Below are 15,805 nucleotides of genomic sequence, written 5' to 3' on the forward strand. Positions count from 1 at the left end.
AAAATATCGAATGTGACGAGTGGGTGGAATTCGTAAACATTTGTCGTTTTATGGATATGTTTCGACGAAACGTTATACCTAGTAGTATAATAATAAACGAAACGGAATCGACAAACAAAAATAAAACCCGTATAAATCGCGTGACGTAAAAAGAAAAATGATATTAAAGGTATTAAGGATAAATAGAGCAACGGTTGCAGAGAACCGTAGTATTATGATAATTATTATAATAACATTAATAACAGAACCATATACATACCACTATACCAGTGAATTATATACGATCATTCCTATTACGTAGATATTATGTGGTTCCGGAGCTGTTCTGCGGTAAAACCTCCGCGGAAAATAAAAATCAATATTCGACGGAATTATGGGCAATGATGGATGATAGAAATCATTACAATAATACACGTAGGTACCCATAAAAGCCTATTCAAATTAATATAATATTATAATAACATGATATATGCAACTAGATAGTTACCTATTAGTCCCAGTTCAGATTACTCTCGCGACATATTTATTTTCAGTCGTCTTTGTACGTCTATAAATTATTATACATTTATGTAGTATTGTCTAGTGTGTACGTAAATTGTGGTATATACCTATAAAGATATTATGTTTATTATTTTATTATTTTAATAGGTATAGTAACGCTCTAACGTTATGAATCCAAACAAGAGGCTTTTAGTTTCCAACTATCAAACAAACGGGCAGATCATACACAATAAATGGCACACACATGATGATTCGCGAAACTATAATAATGATAGTATGTCTATGTATATCATTGGACATGGATAGGCAATGGACTCATCTTTATAATGACCATAATAAATTAATAACAATATAATTATAATTTGCCCATACTATTACTATTATTATTTATTAGTTATTACCTTCAGGTCCATGACGATCTGCTGGAATAATCCGCCGAGGGCATTGCAATCTTTGCCGACCCCGTTACCTTCCATAGTGTGAGCGGCAATACACACACGCGCACACACACTAACGGTCTCTTACACAATCGAACTCAAAAACACAAACACACGCAGCACACGTTCAATAATAATGAACTATAATATTATTATTATTTATCCCGTTTGTCGAAGTTTCTTCTAATCACGGCCGAAAACCACCACGACGACAACCCTGTGGACGTGATCGTCGATCATCGCGTATGAGTATTCTCGTCACTGAAAAAAATTCAGAAACCAAATAGGTATGAACGTTTTCTTTCTTGCTTCAGTCCAAGTAGAAAAGTATAAACAAATCAAAACAAAACCATTTGCACTACTTTTATCTTAAAAACATGTACGAGGCGGATACACAACCGACACCTACGAACACTGAGGACGGAATCGACATCGCGCTCGCCGCCGCCGTGCTGTACTTGTGTGTGTGCGTGTGTGCGCGCGCATGTGTGCGTGTTTGTGTGTGCGTGCGCGCGCGTGTGAATGTGTATAAACAAAACGGCATCGCGCCGCAGACCGTAGAACAGGGTCGATCAACTCGCACGCCATCTACTTGGCAGCGGTACGCCCCCCACTACTAACTGCCTAAACAGTAAATGGCAATGTCGACACTCGACCGCCGTCGTCACTACTCACTAGTCGCGTCGTTCGCAAATCGCACATTCTCTGTTACGTCCGATAACGGATTATAATTTATAATTTTTACTCTCAGAGTAGTCAGAGTAGTTTGGTTGCTATGTGTAGAACTACAGTCTACAGTAAACCGAACAATAATAAACATTTTTATTATTTACTCCGAACTCGTATGGCTCAGTGGCTACATTAGTGGTGCACGTGTAATAAAACTAAAAACTTAATACAATTTTAATGATCGATTATCGTCCATACTATTATTAATTATAGTTTCTAGGAAGACCGTTGTTGTTTTTGCAATAATTAATAAATTTGCATGCACCTCCATACTGTCAAATCATATTTTTTTTTTTTTATATAGAAAATTTACTATCTGTAAATGATTTTTTTACAACTCTCGTTACACGTATGAGTGGATAGTGCAAGTTAACATGAATTAACTGTATTTGAATATTTGATAAAAAGAAACCATTCAGCCTTCAGCGACGACATTTTATTTGCTTAATAATATTATTTAAGGATTAATTTATATGTCTCTGCAACATTGGTGAGCTGTTCCCATCTAAGGGTATTTCCGCGGATATTATTTAAGCTGAGATTTCAAAATGTGGGGATTTGGATGGTTGGTTGAGCAGAATTCGAATCGTTTATAGAAGGTGGATGCAATTTTGAACATGAAGTATTGAAGTCTATGAGTAGATTGGACTGATTGGAGACGACTAGACGAGCGTTAAGAGTAATTCTAGACGTAGAAAGGGGCACCTTATGTTATCAAGCAAAGAGTAGTTGAAACACTTGAAACCAAGTTGATTCGAATGCTTATTAAAAATAATATTTTTTTCATTTTTTGTTTAGTTAAATTATTATACCGAAACCGACTAACGGGTTTCGTCTATAACACCTAGTTCCTAGTGGATTATACTACAATATGTATTATATTTAAACTTTTTAGTTTTTTATTTTGTTTCAGCGACGCATATGTTTTGTTCATTATTTAAATTATTTTCAAAACTTTCTAATTTTTAAATTTTTTACTTTTTACTATACAACTATTTCAAATTTTTTGGCTACGATTATCTGTAGGTTCTCTAACAGTCAGCTCTAATCGTTACAGTATTTTTGTATACATGTTTCGTACCATAAGTGATAAATGATAATGAACGATAAGAGAAATCACGATGATAATATATTAATATCAAAACAAACATTTAAAGAAGTAATGATACAATTAAATAAACAATCGTTTTTTACACAGAAACCGAATACCTGTAACATAAATAAGAAATATATCGTTTTCAATATATACCTAAGTTTCAATATTCAAACTTGAGGTAGGGCTGTAGAAGGTCATTTTTAGGTCTTCTAGGAATGTCATATTCTGCAGACCGTGACCAATGGTGTTGTCACTACAACAATTGCTGTGGATTTTGGAGAAAGTGAACAGTGTCCTTAGCACAGTTGTCCTGTAGCAGTCATGTCATTTTTACGTGGATCTACAAATTATGTTTGGTGTACTACAAGTGTGCTTGGAAAGGGTGCAACTGGTGCAGTCTATCAGGGTGTCAATAAACACAATGGTGAACCAGTGGCTGTCAAAACTTTTAATCAGTTGAGTCACATGCGGCCTTTAGATGTTCAAATGCGTGAGTTTGAGGTACTAGAAAAGGTTAAACATGAAAACATAGTAAAGCTGTTAGCTATTGAAGAAGAACATGAAAGCCGTGGAAAAGTTAGTGATTGCTTTTTATATTTTGGCATTGAATAAAATTACTAAAGTTTTAAATTATTACAGGTCATTGTTATGGAACTATGTACAGGAGGGAGTTTATTTACAATACTAGATGATCCAGAAAACACATATGGGTTACAGGAAGATGAGTTTCTATTAGTTTTAGAACATCTCACGGCTGGTATGAAACATTTACGTGACAATAATTTGGTACATAGAGACCTAAAACCTGGAAACATAATGAAGTTTTTAAGTGATGATGGTCTACCTATTTATAAATTAACTGATTTTGGAGCTGCAAGGGAATTACATGAAGATCAAGAGTTCATGTCGTTATATGGAACTGAGGAATATCTTCATCCACATATGTAAGGAATTTAATATATTTTGTTCAATTTAATTTTGATGTTTCTAATTATTTTTTTTTCAGGTATGAGAGGGCAGTTTTACGAAAACCAGTAGCAAAGACATTTGGAGCTACTGTTGATTTATGGTCAATCGGTGTTACATTGTACCATGTAGCTACTGGCAATTTACCATTTAGACCATATGGTGGGCGACGGAACAAAGAGACTATGCATTACATAACAACTGAGAAGGCATCTGGTGTTCTATCTGGAGTGCAAACATCTGAAAAAGGTTCAATAACGTGGAGTAGAGACTTACCAAAAAACTGTCAATTAAGTGATGGATGTAAAAAGCTTATTACTCCTATTTTAGCTGGTCTTTTAGAATTAGAATCTCAACGAATATGGAGTTTTGAAAAATTTTTTGCTGAAGTTACTAAAACATTAGATAGAAGACTACTACATATTTTTCATACCAATCGTGTTCAAAATATACGGGTATATTTGCATCCTGATGAAACATATGAAAGACTTCAGTGTTTAATACAAGATCAAACTGAAATATCTCCTGCTAATCAAATACTTTTATACAAATCTACATACCTTTTGACGGAAGTAGGATTAGACCTTCCTGGTAGGTCTTATAAGCCAACTGAAATGCATAAGCCTATTTTGCTTTTTAGTAAAGAAAATAATAATGTTACTTTGGTAGCTGATAGTGAAATTCCCAATTTCCCAAAATTTCCAGATATGTCTCTACCAAAACTGACATCTGTAGACAGTGATGCAGGACTTGCTAAGACTGCATGCAGTGTAGGACATGTTTGTAAAAAACGTGTTGAAAAATTGTCACAAAACAGTCAACTAATTAATAAATGTGTACATGTATTTACAAAAATTGTAACTGAAAAACTAAAATCTGTATTGAGTAAGAGTGACCATTTACAAAGTGTGTTTAAATGTACAAAATACCTAGTAGAGATTTCAGTACGAGGACATAAAAGTGTTAATAATATGATTGGCATCAAGAATATATCTACTGATCTGAAAGATGACTTGGACAAATTAAGTGATGAGTTGAATAATAGTTTAAGTTTGGCAATACAACAGTTACATCAGCGATATGTCAAAGAAAGAACATTAACCAGAGAATGGCAATCAGCAACCAGATCATTTAAATGTCCAAATAAAAATAGAGCCCCTGCAAAAATAAAAACACTTGTGGAAAGATTAAGGGATTCTTGGCAACATTTGTTAAGAGATCGTGCTACACGTAGTTTAACATATAATGATGAACAATTTCACGTGTTAGAAATAATCAAGGTATGTTATAGAAATTAGAACTGAATATTAAAGATTATTCTAATTTTAAAAATAAATATATATTTTGTAATACAATTTTCTAGATTACAGAGACTAGTCGTAGAGCTCGAACATTATTAGATACAGATGTTCAGCCAGTAGTTACGCAGTTAGCTGATTGTATGGCAGATTGGTACAAAATGGCGCAGACTGTCTATCTGCAGGCACAAATTTTAGATAAGGATTTTGATACATTTGAGCACCGTTTGCTTGGATTCATCGAGCGTGCAAATGACACAGACGCATCATTTCATGATGGTCTTATAAATGTTGCTAAGGTAAAATTCACATCCAGTGGTGCCAAACATGCTGGTCGTATTAGTGCTCAAGATATTCAAGCATTGAGGGCCAGTTTACGAGGTTTACGTGATATTGATGACCTTGTATCTGATATTAAGGGAAATAATGAAATGCTCAAACATATAACTGAGCCTAGTAAATTATGTGACTGACTAATTGTTTTTTAAATACTAAGTTTATTGTAAATAACTAATTTATACAATACTTTTAAATTTTTAGTAAAGATATTTTTATATAATCAAATTAATAAAACCATAAATGATAATATTGTAAACTGTTAATATTTATCTTCATGTATATAATAAAAAAAAAGTTAATTTATTCACATTCCACGTCTTACAGGTTTAGGGTGCACTTTAAGTTTGACTGGTTTGCATAAATCAACAATACATGGTTGTGTAGGAGGTAGAACATGTGCCAAAGCTCCTTCTGTTTCAGTTAGATCAAATGCTAAGCTCAGCTCAACAAAACACGCTTCTGACCACTCAGAACGGTGTGATATTAATGCATTAGTATCAAGTAGATAATATGACTCTAAAAATTAAAAAAAAAAAAACATTTAAATATAACATTACAATTAATACTATAATAGAAAGTGGCATACCCAAGTATTAATTAATGAGGATGGGGGTTTAATACTTAATAATTACTTTTTATTTATTCAATAACTAGTCCCTAGATTTCAATGTAAAGCACATTATTTTTTGGGCGCTACGGAACAATGTATACCATGTAAGCACATTATTCACTTTATGTATAATAGATACTTCAAAAGTAAAACTTTTATTTTGTAATTTTTCTATTTTTAGAATATTTAAACGTTTGCAGGTAAATTTATTAATTTTTAGTGCATAGGTATATTAATATATTGTACAACCTTTTAGTGTGAATTCAAAATATATTATGAAATATTGTTTTCAGAATATTTGATTAATAGTTTTTAGGTATTTTTATCCAAACAATAAAATAACAAATATTAATTAGTCAGTAAGATGCGGGCTGTGACCTTACAAATCGGTTATCATAATAATATAGCAAAATTCATGTTATTTTGAAAATTACTATACTTTTATTGACATTTAATACAGATTGATGTAGATTATATTTTTAATTTTACGTAATTTTCTTTATATATTTGTATTTTGTAAACATACGAAAAACAACATATTTTTTAAAAAAAACGGGACAATTTAGCGTCTCTGAAGCTTATGTAGGGACAACAGAACAGACTTTTGAAATACGGTACTTTCCCGTATAATACAGGACGTCTGGCCACCCTAAATAAGCAATAATTATTTTATTTTTTTTAAATTTCACTTACCATTACTGAGATTTACTAGACGCAAGTGATTTCTTGGTGGCATGATTAAATGTGTTTGTTGATCAGGATATTTGATTTTTAAACGCAATAAAGATAATGACTCTGTTTGTAAACTGTACAACTCTGCATTTAAAGGGATAGGAAGAATTAAGCCTGCTGATAACTTATGAGTGGTATCTGGGCCACCTTGTGGACGGTTAATAACAACCTTACACATTTTGATCTAAAGTAAAATAAAAATTATAAATTTATAGTACAAGTTAACTTATTAGTAGGGTCTTACGTTAGTGTTTGGTTTAGGTGGTGGAGTAGGTTCAGAACTTTGCAATATGGGTAAAAGTAATTTAGCTACAATTCCTGGTTTCGATTCTTCTAATTGAGACAATTCTTTAAAAACAACAGAAGTGAATGATTCAAGCTGTAGATCATGTTCACTAATATACCTAAAAATCATAGATTAAAATTAACAAATATTGAATTTTAAATATATATAAAAAATCATTTAACATTGTTTTGTTTTGATAATATTAAGTTTTGAAAAAGGTAAGATATTACCCTTTAAAGTCTTTAGTAAAGACAATTTATAATAAAATAATATATATAAAAATCTTTTAAGTAGATAATATTGTATACTAAGCAAGGCCGTATCTGGGGGGGGGTTCAACCCCCCCCCCCCCACGAAATTATTTTTCATTTACGGCCTTGATACTAAGTAACTATTAAAAATTGATATAACTGATGAAAAAATAAATAACTAGAATAAAGGTTTTTGGTTATTTAATAATTATTTTAATATAAACATTTTTTTTTTTTTGATTTACAAATGTTGCAACATTGTTATATTTCAAAATACCAATAATAATTACTATTTAAATATATATATATATATTATTATCTACTTACTTAATAGTATCTTCTAACTGAGTTAAAAAATAATGACTCAGTGTTCTAGCTGATTGGTTTGTAGCATTAACAATATATACAAGAAGAAGAGCTATAACCTTTAATTTGAATTGTTTTATACTAGCTAATTCTTGAACACTTAAGCCAACAAACAAGTACTGCATTCTAAAATAACATAGGATTAAGCATATTGATAAAATTGTTTAATTTAAAATTACATACTTTAAAGTATTTTGCAATAACTGTGAAATATTTGTGCGCACATTATTTGCTTGATGAGTAGATACAGCGTTTGAATAAAATGTTTTATTATTATTATTTAATACTTTATTCAATAATAATTGACTATGCATATATAATGCACTAAGCTCTGCTGTACCATTCACAGATTGATCAAGTTGAGCCAGTCGTATAAGATTATGATAGAAAGTTTCCAGCAAACTAATTTTAACTTTAGTACTACCTTTGACTACAGATACTTGATTGATTAATGATTCGAGAAGTTCAAGAGATTTAGGTGAATCTGACTCAGTAGGTCTTAATTCTACTTGACTTATTGATAAACGTCCACCTAGCTAAAAATACATAAAAAAAGGTGTTTTACAATTTTTGTTTATTGCTAAAAGAATAACTTAATATTTAATTAAATATCTAATTAAACCATCATGATGTTTACAAATATGGTTTTTAGTTTTTAAGCATACTTCTGTATTTTTAATAGTTTAATGATATGTTAATATGTACTAAAATGTGAATTATATCACTAATGATATATACTTAAAGTAAATTATGTATAAAATAGTCTTGTTTATATAAATTTATTATTTTGCATTTCATAAGCATTTAATTAATAGATGTGATTATTACACAGCCTAATAGTATGGGTATATGTAATTGGCGCAAAAAAAAAAAAACCTCCCCCAAAAAATATATATATAATTGGTGCCACATCTAAAAATTAATTTTAGTAATTTGCCCCATGACAGAAAACAAAATGGAATATATAATCTGCATCACACTTTTAACTTGAATTGCTGAAATACTTAATATATACATTTATTTATGTAGTTATTGTATGACTGATTTTTATATTTTTTAATAGTACTTTTTTACATAGGCGTGCGCACGGGGATTGCAGGGTACGCCAATGCACCCTTTGTGAGTTCAACTTAGTTTAGTGCAGTGGTCCCTACTACATGGCCCTTTAACAAATTTAGTGTGGCCCACACTAAAAATAAATTGTATATTCTACATCCGAAATTCTATAAGTTGATATATCATTAATGAACTTTTTCCTACAATACCCTCACAAAATATCCTGTCTCATTTTATTATTCTCCACTAAATTTAGTATATAGTTGTAAATTTTTATATTTTTAATTATCATCATTAAAAATGTAAGCAGCCTACAAGTAATTTAAAAAAATTACATTTGGCCCTTTATAAAACCCTAGTGAGGACTGCTGGTTTAGTGTAAAGGTACCGAGTTAAATAACATTTCATGAATTAAAAAAATATTAAATCTGTTTTATAGTATTGTGCACCCCCAGCAAAAATGTTCTGCTCACGCTTATTCTTCTTTAATACTTTTTAATAATTTTCTAAAAATGTAACTATTAAAATGAATTTGATTTATCAATGATTAAAAATATGATATGTTAATCTGTAAAATAAAAAAAATGTTCAGTTATTTTAAAGATGTGCAAATTACCATTTGAATAAGGTAAACAATGACATAAATTACAATTTTTGAAGGTGCAAGATGACACAGATTACAAAATGCCCTTTTATTTAATTTTATGTGGTATAAGCTACAACCTTTAAGTAGTGAAGTTTAATGTAAACGTTACATTTGTTATTGTTAAATGTTTTGTATGTTTAATTAGAGCAACTTTAAAACAACTAAGTATTTTATTTTTTACAGATTAACATATTGTATTTTTAATCATTAATTAAGTTCATTTTAATAGTTACATTTCTAGAAAATTATTAAAAAAAGTATTAAATAAGTACAATTCCAGTTATTAAAAATGTGTTAAATAATTTTAAATCTTAAATATAATTTTTAAGTAATGCACAAGTGACTATGGCAGTACTATTATGGTTGTTGTATAATAAAGATCACTGAAACTAGACAAGTCATAGTAGGAAACCAAATTTATACATGATGAAATAGACAATATTTTTTATGAAATAAAAAAGCTATTTAAAAAAATTTAAATATTATAATCACAGAAAATATTTTTTCTATATCATGTATAAATTTGGATTTTAAACTATTAATTTATTCTGAGTTGTTAAATTTCATAAGAATTTTATGAAGATGTGGTGTCCTTTTAATTGTAATCAGTGACATAAACAGGAATTTTCATTGAATAGGAGGGAGGGGAACATAAACCACAAAAAATTAGTTCATTTTCGTAAAAAAAAAAATCAAAACTGAGCCATTGCGGGACGCCTGGCAGATGTGAAATATCAACAATTTTCTTTTTGTAATAATGTTGAAAATTATTATTATTATTAATGTTTTGCCGAAATTCGGCGAATTGAGTCGACGAGCCATTAGATGTTTCACATAAAAAAAAAAAAAAAAAAATGATAACATAAAGTGTATACATAAAAAAATATTCATGGGAGAATTCATCCCCCATTCACCCGTGTCTACACCCATGACTGTAATTAAAGAATCTAAATAATTAAATTATTAATAATTAAAATATTTTCATACTTGCAAAGATGGTACTAAATGAGGCATTATGTCTCTTAAGTAACTATAGTGTTTAATTGTTTTATCCTCGAGTAAAGATATAATAGAATTACACTTGGATGCCGCATTGAATACTAAAATCAACACACTTACATCTTTTTTATGAGTTAAAGAAAAATTATATTAATTGATTAACAACAGATGTGTACTCCATTCTACAGTAGGTGGGTGTTGAGAGGGTCATCATAATGAATGAGTTAAATTTAAATTCAATGAGATATTATTATATATGAAAAATTATTCTAACAGGTTAACTGCCATACTTTTTTTTAATGATATGTTGCTAAGTGTACCTTTTCTGGTACAGAGCTGAACATTATTATCGTGCTACATGTACCATTTAAGGTATATTCAATTCATTGACATTAGTAACATTGTGTACCAAAATGGGTACATGTAAATGCGATTTTCCTATGAGTGATGTTTGTGTCACCTCCTAATCATGTTTTAGTAAAAATAGCAAAACTAAATTATAATTTTTTAACAGTTTAATCGATATTTTTATTTGTAGCGTAATGGTCAAACATTGTAATTAATGGTATGAATTGCTTGGCAATAGAACGGTGTACCATACTTGGTACACGTTGGAATAAACCCGCTAAGCAGAGATAATAACATAACCTTTTGATGAAAAATACACTAAAAAAACAATCAATTTGATCAAATAATAGTTTTGTGTTTTCTTTTTTCCCTAGTTACCTATTTTGAAATTTTTTTTTTTTGATCCCCTAAAGCAGTAGATCTCAACCTTTTTATGCTCACGACGTATTTTTTAAAACAATACATTTTGACAGAGTACTAAGAAAATTAAGTACTGGAAAATTTCTATTTTTAACACCTAATAACTATACGCGTGTACCATGGCCGCGATTCGCGGCACACCTACAGCTAGTTCGCGGCACAATTATGTGCCGCAGAACACCGGTTGAGAAACACTGCCCTAAAGGGCCTAAAGAATCAACTAGACTATCAACTTTCTTGTATTTTCTACAAAAAACTATTCCCAAAGTTGAAAATTAAAGCTTTTTTATTGCCATAAAAGGCAATGAAAAAAAGAAAAAAAAAATTCAAAACATCATTGTAAAATCATTACATTCATTGCTCTGCTCAGAATCTAAAATTTTAGCAATATTATAATGTGTAAATATTAAAGGATACACGATGGTTCTTCTACATTTGGCTCAGGAGTTTCAAACATAGGATGAATCGCCAACAACTCGGGTACTAATGCCAATGTCAATGTTGGATGTCTTAGTCCTAAATTTTTCATACAATTCCATATAGATTTTTTGTCCTTAAAAAAAAATATACTTTAATGAAGACACATACTTATTAAATAACAAAAATTGTAATTACCTCTGGATATTTTTTTAAACTTTCAATTAATCTGTTAGTGCACATCATTAATCCTTCTTGATTTAATAGTTCAAATGATGCAAATATATTATGTAAGCCTTCTCGCACAACACTTGATGAATCCTAGATAATTTTTAAACTATAAAATAAATTAATATAATACTAAATAGATGTTCATACTTCAATCACTGCTAAAATAATCTCCACTTGATCATCACGGAGTCCAGATGCATATGAAAGCTTTACAAGACTTTCAATAGCTATTAAGCGTACTTCTTCAATTTCATCATTAAACATATCTACTAAGAATTCCATTGCAATCACTGCAAATTCTGAATGTCTAGTTGCCAATGAACACATAGAACTTATTGTAGCTATACGTACCTCTGAATTTAAAAACTTACTATGTTAATAACAAATTATTATTTTTAAGTTGTATACTATTACCAAGAAATTCATCTTCCAAGCCATGAAGATAAGCACCACTAGCTCCTGTGCTAACCAAACTAACTTGTTGTGCATCCAGCATTTCTTGTGGTGTATCTTTAGTGCTTAATGCACTCATCATAGCTGTACCCTTTGCTAAACACTCCCAAACACGTTCAATAGAAGTTCGTTTTCTCTATAAAATTTAACAATGTATTAAATAATATATATACTTGAAAATAGATATTATATCCAATGGTTTAAAATATTATACAAGTATTTACACGCAAATTGGACATTAATGTTTGATCTAGTGTCTTCAACAAAACATTTGTACTGACAGATAGAAAAGATCCAAGAAGCTTTGCTGCTTGAGTACGAATTCGGTAACTTATATCAGTCATAAAATTACATATATTTTCAAATGCTTCATCAGACATTCGAGCCATTTCTTCACCATTACTACCTTTAATTCTTCTAAAAAAAAAATTATATATATATTATTATTTGTTTATACATAGAATAACTATATATTTTAAATTACTTACTCTTCAGGATAATAATTTCCTAAAACTGAAATTACATTTAAAGCAGCTTCTCTCACCATTTCATTATCATCATTTATAACTGAACAAACATCTAGATACACAGCAGGGTCTAATCTAATACCTCGGTCATGCAATCGAACCTAAGTATGACAAAATTAAAACATAATTTGATAAAAAAAAATACTATTTAACTATTTTGGTGATCCTAAGAAATCATAATTCAATTTTTCACAATTCATATTTCATGCACAAGGAACTATATTTTATATTTTAAATTTTACATTTATTTTATGAAGAGTTTAAGGACACAGAAAATTAAAAAATTGGGATAATTTTATATTTGATAGTTACAATTTAGAATGTTTTTTCACTTATATATGTCAATTATTTCTTAATACAAAATAAAGTATTGCAGTTGAATAGATATTAAATTAAATAAAGAAGGGAACTCATAAACATTCAAATACAAAAAGATTTAATACATCTTTGTTAATTACCATTGTATTAAAAGCATTACTCCTTGTTTTTGCATTATAATGCTGTGTATAACTTCCAATTAATTTTAGCATTTCAGAATGAATTTCTAAACAATCTTGTGGAATTTTCACAGGCATTAATTCACCTATTACTTCTAAGCTCTCACATGTTATGTTTGGTCTATAATCTCCTAATGTCTGTAAAAAGTATAAACATATATTTTTATAATTCTTAATAATGAACAACTGTAAATCATTATTGTACTTCTTTAGCATAATTAGTGAGTTTCAAATGAAGATCCATATCATGATTCATACGTTTCCCAAGTGCTAATAGTGTTTTTAGACCACTAGTTTTGATTTTCTGAGATTTAACTTCTTTCATTAAAGTAAATATTTCTTCGACAATCTTGTATACATTCTACATAAAAAAAATTTCAATTATTAAATATATTTTTTATTAAATTACCATAACTAATATGTTTAATAACTTACATCTTCACTAGTTTCGTCTGAAGAACCAATAGCTGATAAAACAGAAAATATTAATATCTTGACAGTAGAATCTGATTGGTGTTTAAAATGTTCACTGAGTTTAATTAAAATGTTAGAGATATCTGAATCCTGAAAAAATAATTCTACTTATATTCATTGTTAAGCGCTTAAAAATACTAAATTTAATTAACTATACTCTGTCTCATTTTAAGAATAACATCTAGTGACTGGTTTCAGCACATGACATTTTGATGGATTTACTCTGACCTAACCCGACAAAAATCAGTTGCTACCCATAGTTACTCTAACATGAGACAGAGTACTTAAAGTAATATTGATAAAAATATTTTAAAAACGTTTATAAATATTAATCATAAAATTATATATCTACAATTTAATTTAATAATATAGCTTGAATAACTATATAATATACTAATTTATACAATTAAATATTTATAAATAAATAAATATATGTATTTAATTTAGGAGTATTAGATATTTAGTTAGATCATTAAATCATTCATATATCATTGATAAGTTTATTATTTGTAACATACTAGATTTATTAAAATTATAAAAATCATGATTAAATTAACCAATGTATTTTTACTGTTATGACAGTAGTTTTTAAATTGTACATTTATACCATTGATTATAAATACTAGTTAATATTTATAATTAATTATTTATACATTAATATAGCTTATATGTTATAATATCAAATTAAACATATTTATCAATATCAATAATATATAGTACAATAGATATATATCTACAGAAAAATAATGTTATAATAATATCTATCTTTTGAAAATAAAAAATTAAAACATTATTGCTTTAAAATTATATAAGCTTTTTTTTTCACTACCTTAAAGCAACTTTGTGCAGTATGAGCAGAATAATACTTATTCTTTCAAATTGTACTTTTTAAAATATGTTACAATTACAATATTGTCAATTTTTTTTATTGGTTTTTTAAGTATCACTAAAGCAGTATTATTCAAAGAGTTCCCTGGTTTTTTGTGTCAATAATAATTATTTTATGAACACAAGTATATTCTTAACTATTTAAAAGTATATCATGCAATATAACTTATAAAACTTACATGAGTACCTAATCTATTTAAATTATTAACTCTTATAAAATTATACTGTATGGAAGGAACAAAATATAAATATATGCCAATAAAAAGCTTAAATCCTTAATATATTTTTAAAAGAAGTTGACAACCCAAAGTTATTTACCTGAAACTGCAGTTGTTCTAATATTTGCAGCAAAATTTGCACTACATCATTTGGTGTTTTACGATTATTAATTGTGTTTACTAATGATAGAGTAGCACCAGTTGTTAAAGCCGACAATTTCACTAGACATTTCAATTTTTTTACTGGTGGTTGTTGCTCTAACTATTAAAAACAAAATATTTAATTAATGTTAATATTGAATATATGTTAAAACTATGAAAATATTAATAGTGACATTGCTTACCACTTGTGTACTATACTCTGCTAATGCTCTTTTTTTTAAAACTGCCGCCATGATAACACAGTTAACAAATAAAAACAAAATTAAAATATTCAATAAAAATTTTTTATTTTTAATGAAATATGTATTGCTGGTCCACAAATTATTCGCATTTCGTTATGAGTCGTAATATTGATAGTTGTCGCTTAACCCTTACTCACTTAGTTTATTTACAATTACACGAAGAGGGAATCAAGTGGGAACTGGAAAGTACTGAACAGTGAATAGTAAATTACTAAGTATAAGATATATAGATAGTTGATACTTTGATAGTAACTTACTATTATAACTGGTATACTATACTATATACATATAATCTTAGCTTGTGCTTTTTATAATGCAATATTGATAAACGTATTATCATTAGAATATAGAAAATTCCGGTTTTTACCACTTACCACTTTTATACCATTTTATTAAATTGAAATGTATAGACAAAATTTACATTTTATACTTGATGTGTGAAAAATAAATGTCTATACTTGTTTATTTATTTGTTATTTTATTAATTATAATTAATTCCTCAATAAATCGTGAGCCGAGTTTAAGACTTCTTTGTAAAAATTAAAAGAAATTCAAGATGGCCGAATGTTGATATTTGAGTAATCCATACATATATATATATATATATGCATACTGG

General features: G+C 28.7%; 3 protein-coding genes across 5 annotated transcripts in view; 1 reads left to right on the forward strand and 2 right to left on the reverse strand.

Annotated features, from left to right (window-relative positions):
• LOC132922161 (protein MTSS 2) overlaps window positions 1–1,437 on the reverse strand; it is a 37,191-nt gene extending 35,754 nt beyond the window's left edge. The window contains exon 1 of one of the 3 annotated variants that reach the window (XM_060985530.1): window positions 903–1,437. In XM_060985530.1, coding sequence (XP_060841513.1) covers window positions 903–977 — 75 coding nt within the window. In that variant the 5' untranslated portion in view covers window positions 978–1,437. The remainder of the gene's footprint in view (window positions 1–902) is intronic. The other 2 variants (XM_060985537.1, XM_060985521.1) reach the window with 2 other exon arrangements.
• Window positions 1,438–1,618: 181 nt separating this feature from the next.
• On the forward strand, window positions 1,619–5,622 carry LOC132922181 (serine/threonine-protein kinase TBK1). Its single transcript, XM_060985549.1, has 4 exons — window positions 1,619–3,339; window positions 3,403–3,707; window positions 3,770–5,009; window positions 5,093–5,622. Exons 1-4 carry the CDS (start codon window positions 3,085–3,087, stop codon window positions 5,498–5,500), a joined length of 2,208 nt encoding a protein of 735 aa, XP_060841532.1. The 5' UTR covers window positions 1,619–3,084; the 3' UTR covers window positions 5,501–5,622.
• On the reverse strand, window positions 5,505–15,426 carry LOC132922151 (integrator complex subunit 4). Its single transcript, XM_060985510.1, has 17 exons — window positions 15,130–15,426; window positions 14,886–15,047; window positions 13,641–13,769; window positions 13,411–13,566; window positions 13,167–13,343; window positions 12,670–12,809; window positions 12,406–12,598; window positions 12,143–12,317; window positions 11,876–12,081; window positions 11,696–11,818; window positions 11,498–11,633; window positions 10,301–10,434; window positions 7,795–8,147; window positions 7,573–7,737; window positions 6,953–7,112; window positions 6,670–6,892; window positions 5,505–5,882 (listed from the first exon to the last, which is right to left on the reverse strand). The coding sequence occupies exons 1-17, from the start codon at window positions 15,178–15,180 to the stop codon at window positions 5,671–5,673; spliced, it is 2,895 nt and encodes a 964-aa protein (XP_060841493.1). The 5' UTR covers window positions 15,181–15,426; the 3' UTR covers window positions 5,505–5,670.
• Between the last annotated feature and the right edge of the window lie 379 nt (window positions 15,427–15,805).

Source organism: Rhopalosiphum padi, chromosome 1 (genome assembly GCF_020882245.1).
Source record: "Rhopalosiphum padi isolate XX-2018 chromosome 1, ASM2088224v1, whole genome shotgun sequence".
Taxonomy (NCBI): Eukaryota; Metazoa; Arthropoda; class Insecta; order Hemiptera; family Aphididae; genus Rhopalosiphum; species Rhopalosiphum padi.